Source organism: Chenopodium quinoa, unplaced genomic scaffold (assembly GCF_001683475.1).
Source record: "Chenopodium quinoa cultivar QQ74 unplaced genomic scaffold, ASM168347v1, whole genome shotgun sequence".
NCBI classification, from domain to species: domain Eukaryota; kingdom Viridiplantae; phylum Streptophyta; class Magnoliopsida; order Caryophyllales; family Amaranthaceae; genus Chenopodium; species Chenopodium quinoa.
Genome location: NW_018745676.1, coordinates 116,787 through 126,672, shown reverse-complemented (window position 1 = coordinate 126,672; position 9,886 = coordinate 116,787). Strand labels below are relative to the sequence as shown.

At 36.6% G+C, this 9,886-nt stretch overlaps 1 protein-coding gene across 2 annotated transcripts; it reads left to right on the top strand.

Annotated features, from left to right (window-relative positions):
• Window positions 1–3,976: 3,976 nt before the first annotated feature.
• Window positions 3,977–8,247, top strand: LOC110717320. 2 transcript variants are annotated; one of them, XM_021895980.1, is made up of 8 exons: window positions 3,977–5,054; window positions 5,133–5,172; window positions 5,271–5,366; window positions 7,152–7,271; window positions 7,390–7,488; window positions 7,573–7,632; window positions 7,726–7,827; window positions 7,919–8,247. In XM_021895980.1, exons 1-8 carry the CDS (start codon window positions 4,258–4,260, stop codon window positions 7,982–7,984), a joined length of 1,380 nt encoding a protein of 459 aa, XP_021751672.1. In that variant the 5' UTR covers window positions 3,977–4,257; the 3' UTR covers window positions 7,985–8,247. The 2 variants fall into 2 exon arrangements, with proteins under 2 accessions (XP_021751672.1, XP_021751671.1); XM_021895979.1 differs by having other exon boundaries at window positions 3,981–5,054; window positions 7,726–7,820.
• The last annotated feature ends 1,639 nt before the right edge of the window (window positions 8,248–9,886 follow it).

The following is a 9,886-nucleotide window of genomic DNA, read 5'->3' as shown; positions in this document are numbered from 1 at the left end:
CTAAAGGTGGAATTGAACCTGTCCCAGTCAATACATACAATTATAACCAGGTTCAGTGGGAGCTTAAAAGTAATTACAAAGTGTATATAGAGGAGTAGAGTTAGTGTATACCTGCATAAGCCTGTAGATAAGCTTCCCTTGTGTAGCACCTCTCCACATAGTCTTCTGCTTCTTTGTTCAAAAAGAATATGCAGGAAACTGCATGGCAACATGGAATGCCAAGCATTTCCCACTTCCTACAGCTGCAAGTTCTTTGGTGCTAATTTACAACCAGCTGGTCCATGTTATGACTGACATTGAACAACATATCAGTGGAAGGCTGCACATCACAGTAGGTTGCTTTGTGTTTCTCCTTGTCCAATTTGGCTTGAATTCTAGGGCACAGAACACCTGTCACTTTCTCCATGTACTGCCTTTTCTTGAGTAGCCTCTGCATCAAGTATGTTCTGATTTCTTCTAACATGAACAAGAGGTGCTTTGTTTTGGCATTTATTATGTAGCCTTTGAAAGTTTCTACAATACTACTTGTTATTGCATCAGTCTTCATTGTAGTACTCAAGAAAGCTCTATAGATTAGGCTAGGATTATAGGCTTTGAATGCCTGAGCTGCTTTTGGATTCATCATAGTGAGCTCCTCCAATGCCTCATCATAATCAGGCATGTTGTAACACTTAGCAATCTTCCAAAATTGCAATTTTAGTTCATCTCCTCTATAGGTCTTGTGCCAGTTGGCAAGTATATGCCTAGCACATTGCCTATGTTCTGCTTTGGGTAGAACAGAGGAAACAGCATTGACAATAGCCTAACAGCAAAGTAAATGCAATAAATAAGTAAACACTAAACCAATTTAACCTTTTAAAAAGTGAGAAAAGTAGGAGCTAAAATCATAGCATTCATTCCTGGTGCTCATCACAAAGAACTGCAACACCATCAACTTCACCCAACTCCAACACTTTTTGTAGATGAACAAAAAACCTTTCCCAACTCAGATTATTCTCTCCCTCAGTAATAGCCCATGCCACAGGGAACATCTGGTCATTGGTATCCCTTCCTACAGCACAGAGCAATTGACCCCCAAGAAAAGTCTTCAGGAAGCTTGCATCAACAGCCAACACTTTTCTACAACCATCTTTTCATCCCTTAGACAAGCCCTCAAAGCACATGAAAAGTCTTTAGAACACAGGTGTACCCTTCTTCTGCTATACAGTAACAAGCTCAGTTGTACTACCAGGGCTGCTACTCTTCAAAGATGCAAGATAACCTCCTACTTTTTGGTAGTGTTCATGCATTGAACCATGTAGGAGGTTATGGCCAGTATATTTCACTTTATAAGCAAAGACCCTGTTCACAATGACCTTGAAAGCCCTTTTAATGCACTCCACTATTTCCTTTGTAGGCCAATGTGGTCTGCTCTTGAACACTTCAAGGAATTGTTTAGCAACCCATGAAGCTTTCAACTTCCTATTCTTCTTCATGTTCCTTTGGCAGGTATGCTCTCCACTAATCCTCTTTACAATCATGGCTGCTTTTCGAGAATGCCAAGATGCATACACATAGAAAGGACACCTTTAGTGTATTTCACTCCTAACCTCTGGTGTCTCTTCTTATTGCCAACAACAAAAATTAGGTTCTTTCCCTGCAGGACAGCATATTTGGCCACTGCCTCCTGGCAAATCTTAAACCCACTTTCCGCTGAAATTGACTGAAATCTGTATTTGGACTTACAAGCAATGCAGATCTTTTCTTACTCAAACCAACACCTCCCTCATCTTCACTCTCAGGTGGTGTATCTATCTCCTCCTCAGAATCCTCATAATCACTCAAATTTCCACCTTCAGACACTGGATCTTGAACACCTAATTTTCCATGAACTACTTCATGTATAACTTTTGAAGCAACCTGAACTAACTGTGTACTACAAGCCTTGACCATCTTTCTAGCTGTGTTGTACTCCTCATCACTCACATCAGAATCTGTCTCTAATGTCTCATTAAAAATTGCTACTTCATATTCTTTCTCAACCTCTAGATCTAACTGCTCCAAGCCTACATCCAAATCTTCTGCAGCTAAATCACCAGGATTGACTTCATCATAACTTTCTTCATCAGTGTACACATCACCAAACACCCTCCCCTCATCAGCTACTGCAACTCCCTTACCTTCGTCAGTGCTAGGATTATAAGGAAGGTCTTTGTCCTCACTACTATCAGTGTAACCTCCTACTAGCTCATTAAAGGGAATTGGAGAATCAGGCCTGTCATCAAACCAACTGTAATCTTCAAACACTTGGGGTTCCGTTTGGAATTTAGATTGTGAAGGAAGAGGGTTAACTAAACCCAGATCTGGATTAGAAGTAGTGGGAGGATGAAGACTGGCTTACTTAGATACAAATTTAACTTTAGGTGAGCTGGAAACTGTTTTTTTTAAGTGTGGGAATAACTTTATCTATTAAATGTGATGGGGTGGGAGCTTTTTCTTTTGGTCTAATAGTCAAAGTACCTTTAGGTGTTCCCCTTTTTGGGTTTGTTTTTTTCCTGAGATTTGGGTTTGGGGGAATCACACTCATCAGATTCTTCTTCTTAGGGTAACAGTTGATAATGTGTTTGGACAACAGGTGGGTTTGTGGGGTCCAGCAATGGTGACTCATCACCATGATGTACATATAACTCCACATTCCTATATTTTCTTCCAATTTCAATCACCTCCCTCACATCTTCATCACCACTAATCCTCCTCAAACCATTAGTCAGACTTAGTCCAGGGATCAAATACAACATAGCTTCAACAGATTTCCCACAACAATCAGTCCCCATCTGTACAATGTCCCATAAGCATAACTCATCTGGGTCAACTTGCTTTGTTTTACCCTTCCCACCCATATACACCAATTCACCATTAGACATAGTACTAAAAGACCAAGAATGCCAAAACTTCAACCCGATCTTGCCAAAAACACTATCCATGTTCAAACTTCAATTTTGAAACTTCAAACTACAACCTAGAATTGCAGTACCAAACTTCAATTTGGAAACAATAATAAACAAAAATACTACAACTACACAAAACGCAACATAAATCAAATATTCTATTGTTAAACATTCAACCAACAAACAAGCTTAAACAACAGTAAATTTCACATCAAACGAATCATAATTCCAAGTTTCGATTTTTATTGCAATTTCTTTTCTTAAACATGAATTAACACACATAAAAACCACAATTACATGTCGTAATTGGGTATAATTGCTCATTAAACAAAAAAAATGCACAAATTAAACACGATTTTAGGGTTACCTGGCCTCTGTTTGCTAACGTCAACAACTTCGATGTCATCAACTGAGTTGTTCCTTTCCTCAAATGGAAACCCTAGAACGCAATTAGTCCTTCCCTCTGCGATTTTTGGGAAATCTAGAGTAGTACAATGAGTCGTAATTGGGGGGAAAGTGAAATCCAAAGACAAAGAGGTATTAATGGCGGGAGTTTAATTTTGGCAGGGGGAAGTGGTTGGGAGAAGATGCTGACTTGGTCTTAAAAGTCAATATGTAGGTTTGTTGACTATTTGTTCACTTCCTTAGCAGGTTACCAGTTTTTTGTTTTGAAGAAAGATAACCCACCTTAAAGTTGGGATTATTGAGGAATAATCCAAAGTTGGGATTAATGAAAGTAAACGGGTGAAAGTTGGGATTAATAAAGTGTATTTTTCCTAATATTGGTTAAACTTAATAATATTTCCGTGCCTACAAAATAATCAAAACACTTAATACACTCAACTAATTATATTGGTTTAAGTTACAATTATAAAATATCCATCAAATTTTTAATTACAAAACCTAGCAAATTTATACCAAAGTTTTTCATTTGAAAAACAAATTGTGAAATATAATTAAAAAAAAAAAATTGTGAAATTTAATAATGTTTTTTTTTTTTTTTTTTTTTTTTTTTTTTTTTTCTGTTTCGTTGATTAGTTTCCTTATAAATTGGGTGTGATTAACAACCTTGATACACAATATTCCACATTTAACGGCTAGCAAAAACTAATCAACAAAACTTCAAATTTCTTTAATAATTCATATTTGCCCCCATCTTAATCGCTCCCTCCTACAACAGGCTCCAAAAAACTAGCCGTTACGGAGCTCCGTGTCCAACGTTCATCTTATTTTCCCTCTTTTTCACCTTCTCACAATCAACGCCTCCAAATTCTCCATTTTTCTCTCTCTCTCCTACTTTCTCGAGTGATTTCAGTTGAAGGAAGCAACAATGGCGACTCCAACAAAAGACCCACAAAGTGTTCGATCAAATGCCGCAAAGAATCAAGAGAATTCTAACCCTAATTTGAAATCATCTCCTTCGATTAAATCTGCGAAATCCCAGAAATCTGCGAGTAAAAACCCGATTTCTTCTTTTGTATCGCCCAAGAAGAAGATCAGGGAGAGGAAATTTGTGGTTGCGAAGAAGAATAATGCGAATAAGCAAGAATTGAATCGGAATTGTAAGTGTAAAGATAGGGTTAATGGGAAGTGTTTGTGTGTTGCTTATGAGAATTTGAGGGTTTCTCAGGAAGAGTTTTTTAAGAGTAGGGATGAAAATGATGGTGGGGTTGAAGAGTATGAAGATTTTGATAAACCCAGTAGTGAGAAATTAGAACTTGGGGGTGTAGATGATGTGGGTGATTGCGAACCGGAGGCGGCTGATTCTCCGAAAGGGGTGGGTAGTTCGACTACGAAACGAAGGCGGGATATATTGTTGCAGGAGGCAAGGGCTAGTGTTCCGGAGCCGGGTTCAGGGAGGGTTTTGCATCTAGTGAAGGCATTTGAGAAGCTTTTGACATTGCCTAAGAAATCGGAGGGTAACAAAGATGATGAAAATGAGGTGGAGGATGAGGAGGATACAAAGAAGGGGATTAAATGGGCGTTGCCGGGTTTGCAGCAGCCTCCTAGAGCACCCGAAACACAGGAATCGTCGTCTGCTTTTTGTCCCGGAGAATTGTTCTTCAATGCTGAAAGCTTGGGGATGGATGCACATGTTACTTCTTCATTAGATAGTAGCAGGGGAAGGTACATTATAATTCAATTGTGTGTGTTTGAGTAGTTGTTTTCGGGTTTGGATGTGTCTTAATTCGGTTTTAATTGTAGTGTTTCGAGCAGAAGTTCGATTGGAAGTCGAAGAAGAAGTGTAAGCATAGTGTTTTGGGCTTTATGTTATATTTGTATGTTTTAGGATGTATGTTATTGTATATTGAGGCTTATGTTTTGGAATATTATGTTTTTCAGGGCTCATTTTCTTCAGGGACTGTTGGTGGAAGCAAGTGGAAGAAGAAGCAACAGCATAGAGTCACTTCCCAGAGACCATTTAGGCTGAGGACTGAGGTATAATCACTGCATAGTTGCTATGTGTGTTTTGCTATTGAATTACTAATGTGTTAGAATGAGGAATTCCTTGCTGGGGGCGGTTACACTCATGTATTAGTGTCGAAAAGATTAGTTAGTCTTCCATGATTGCAGCCCAGGGTAGGGAACAATTTCATCAGATTTTTTGTGTTAGAAGAACTGATAAACATTGGAAGTCTGCTTTGCATTTCTGGATTGATTCTGGTGATCCTTACAGTTTGTTTGGATAAAGAAAGGGGAAGGAAAAGAAGGGGAGGGAGGGAAAGGGAGGGGAGGGAAGAATGGTGAGTTTTCCTTCCAAATCTCTCCATTAATTCTACAATTTAATCCTTTCATTTCTCTCCCCTCCAATTCCCCCCCTTCCTCATTTGCTATCCAAATAAAAGATACTCCATCTGTCCATTTTTCCTAACTTCCTTTCCCTCCATTTCCTTCAATCCAAACACACCGTTAGTGTATCTTTGCGGCATTTATTGATATGGGATTTCGAGGGGGAAAGGTTAGCTTTCAATGATGCAAACAAGTATTTTTTTTCTTTTTTTAAATCAAAGGACGTGTCTCCATTATTAATGGAGTGTAGTTGACCCTTTTCAATGCAGAATTTCTAATATTGGATTCTTTTTACAACGTTCCTGTTAGTAGGATACAATAAGTTAAAGCGTCGTCACGTTCTGCTCTAAGCTGTCATATTTATTCTCCGTGTACCAATTTTTTATTATTTGATGAGGGACACAAAGCTATTATTAATATTGCCTTCTGATGATGAGTAATAGAGCACTTAATTTTATAAATGAAAATTAATATTATACATAAAGCAAATTCCTAAGTGAATTCTAAGCCGGATTTCTAGATTGAACTCTCTTTGTTATAATTCTGTTAGTGTAAGCCATTAGCCATAGCATTGGAATATTTGGAACTTACAATAGATAGATAGCTTTTTTATACAACAACAGATGTTCTGCTGGAATTTTATTTGTATAAGCTAATGATGGTAATAGGCCTGATTCAGAGAATGATAAAGCTGCAAGGATGAATTTTTAGTTTTTGTTATTTGTTTTTTTTTTCAGTCAAATTCTTGTGATTATTGAGGGACATTCATGGTAACTTTGGGCTTTGGTTTCAACTGGAAAATTAACTTTCCCTAGAGTTCTGAATTCAGAAGAGATATAGTGCTTTTATGTGATATTATCTGCCACTTTTAATGTCTTCTCTGAACATATTTGAAGTCAATATTTCATCCATTTAAAGTGAGTGATTATCAAGTTCTATCATTACAACGTTGTTTTTGTGTCCTTTTCGACTTTTTTTCCATATGAGAGGGGTTAGACTAATAGGCTATAACTTCTGGTGGCTGTCTTTTCTAGATAAGTAGTAAACTCTAATTCTATGTAGGCAATAATGTGTGCAAAAGACTAGATTATAATAAGAATACACATTTGTTTTTCTGTTCTTTTTTCAAGTTTAATTTCCACCTTTTCTTTTGCAACCTGCAAGTTTGATCACAGAAGAGATGTATTTCTGCAACCTGCAAGTCTCATCTCTTAATTAACCTATGTATGTGTCTATTATAAGTGTGAAATGTTAATGCAGATGATTAAGTAATGGTTCATTTTAATAAGTTACTTGAGGACTGCAAAACTTTTATTTTATTATTAGTTCTATGTAGGTTAGTCATTTCTACTTCCCTTTACCAATGCTTTTTCTTTCCCTTCTCTACGTGTGTGTTGTAAATATTACATCTGCTTCCTCCACCCATAATTTCAGCAAAGAGGAAAAATGAAGGAGGAGGAGTTTGTGAAAAAATTACAAGAAATGATGATTGAAGAGGAGAAGCAGCGGATACCTATTGCACAAGGCCTTCCATGGACAACTGATGAACCAGAAGTGAGTCCTATAAACACTGTTTATCCTCAATTAGAAAGACTTCTATAATTGCTCTGTCTAATAGATTATACTTGAATAATTCAGTGAATGCTAATTTGACGTGTACATTCATATGTAGTGTCTGATAAAGCCACCAATTAAAGACATAACAAGGCCAATCGACCTGAAGCTGCACAGCGATGTAAGGGCTGTGGAACGGGCAGAGTTTGACCACCAGGTATGTTTAGTGATTATTGAATTCATTTCTTTTAAGTACTTTTGGTAATCATAGTTGCTAATGTAATTGTGATTCAATTACCAGATTTCTGAAAAATTGACGTTGATAGAGCAATACAAACTGGATAGAGAGAGGCAACAGAAGGTACACTACTAAATAACTGTGATAAACTGAACATAATCAGTATTATTATGATCGCAGTAAATTAAGTGAGAAACTTCTCTTTTGCTCTAACAGCTAGAAGAGGAGGAAGAAATAAGAAGATTAAGAAAGGAACTCGTCCCGAAAGCTCAGCCCATGCCTTACTTTGACAGGCCTTTTGTCCCCAGGAGGTACGGGGTAATATTTACATTGAATACAGATTGAGTTTGTATCTTTTTACTTTAGAAGATTAGCATCTAATTACAGTTGATCATCTCGGGATTTTCAGGTCAACAAAGCAACCAACGATTCCAAAAGATCCAAGGTTTCAATATCCCCAGCAAAAGAAAATTAAGTGTTGTGATTCATGGAATGACTTGAATGATTATATCCATGCAGCATGACTGGAACCAATCTTAAACATCACATTTTCGAAGCAATTCTCAGTGTTGCCTATCCTTGAAGATGTCATAATTCTTTTGTTCATAATATTTTTTTTTTTTTTGTTTTCTTACAACTTGCACACAAGTGTTTCTCAATATGAGTTTGAAGAACAAACGGTTGCCATTAACTCCGTAATTAGTACACAAGATGAATTAATGTATTTCTTGCTATCTTCTACCCTTTTGCCTTTTAACTTCTTCACCCATCTACAATAGGTTGGGGGGGGGGGAGTTTGAAGAACAAACGGTTGCCATTAACTCCGTAATTAGTACACAAGATGAATTAATGTATTTCTTGCTATCTTCTACCCTTCTGCCTTTTAACTTCTTCACCCATCAACAATAGGGTGGGGGGGGGGGTGGTGGGGGAAGCAATTGCAAAAACTGGAAAACTATCACCATCTCTTACTCTAAGAAACATGATTTGATAAAATTAAAAAAACGACATTATGAAACCGCACACTAAGATGAATTTAACAACATGCGTTAAAATAACTTTCTCCTTAGACTATGTGGTCAAATTTTTTAAACTACGACTATTAAAAGCAAATGGTGCATGTAGTATAATATATTATCAATAGAAAATATGAGTGGATGTCTTTTATGATATTTTTCCTTCCTCGCATTAGCAAAATAGCACCATCATTTTTTAAACCTTGATTAGGAGAGAATATATGACAGGTTAGGAGAGAAAAGATGGGTTTATTATTCCATACAATATTCTATTCTATAGAGTACTTGGATATATCATGGGCATCCACAAGTATTTCATAACAAGTATAAATTTATATTATTAACATATAGATGAAGGATCGGATTATCTACACGAAATATTGCACATTGTGACCGTTCAACTCGATTTATATATTGACATGTAGAAATGGATTTTTGTACAACATGCAAATACAATATCAAGCCCTCTCTATCTATCAAAAAATAAATAAATAAATAAAAATATTAAAACCTAAAATTATACTATAGTGTGATGCATTTGATCACACAAAAAAACTAAATTAACATTGATTGAAAAAAGAAAACCTAAACATGTCATCTTTAACAACACGTTTTACAACTTAGGATTAATGGATTGGATCACCTAGGGCTTGAATCGACTTCAAATCACCTTGAATAATACTTGATAAGGAGATTTGAGGAGGTTTTTATGATTATAATGCCACTGTTTTACTGTTTAAATAATTGTTATAAAGTGAATTTTTTTTGTGTTGAGCTCGGGTGGAAGAAGCATCGTATATATAATGAGCTTAGCTGGCTCGCGAACTACTCGAGCTCGGCTCGTAATTTTTACAAGCCAAGACCCAGCCCTGTTCGTCTTGAAAGCTCGCGAACAAGCTCGAAATATATTTTTTTAACATTGTAACCTTAAATATTAGTAGAATATTTTTAATAAGTCAAAGAAAAATAAATAAACTTAGTTATAATTTATTATATCTTAAAAATTGACATTATAATTGTAATGATTTTCGAACCTAAGTCGATTTTTATTGTAATTTAAACTTGATAATTTAAGCTCGAAAAAGCTTGAGGCTCGGCTCGAACTCGATCAATAGTGTAACGAGCCAAGCCTAAGCTACCCAAGCTCGGTTTTGGTTTGGCTCGTTAACATCCCTAGCCGCAAGAAACCATTTTCTGGCACAAATGTGGTAAAGCTAGTTTCCCAACGCTACCTGGTTTTCTTGCCGACATGTTGACTTAATTCCATGTTGATGTTTCATGTGTACCATGATGGGTACAAGCATGGTGCATAGGGTTTTGAGTCGATTTAGCTTGTCATAGATAGCTTTAAGCTTTGTGTG

Bases quoted from the DNA above. Each gene is read 5' to 3' on its own strand.
- LOC110717320 (XM_021895979.1), top strand. From the start codon at position 4,258: ATGGCGACTCCAACAAAAGACCCACAAAGTGTTCGATCAAATGCCGCA. The intron at 5,173-5,270 runs GTAAGCATAGTG...TATGTTTTTCAG, and splicing joins TTGGAAGTCGAAGAAGAAGT to GGCTCATTTTCTTCAGGGAC. The intron at 7,633-7,725 runs GTACACTACTAA...TTGCTCTAACAG, and splicing joins ATAGAGAGAGGCAACAGAAG to CTAGAAGAGGAGGAAGAAAT.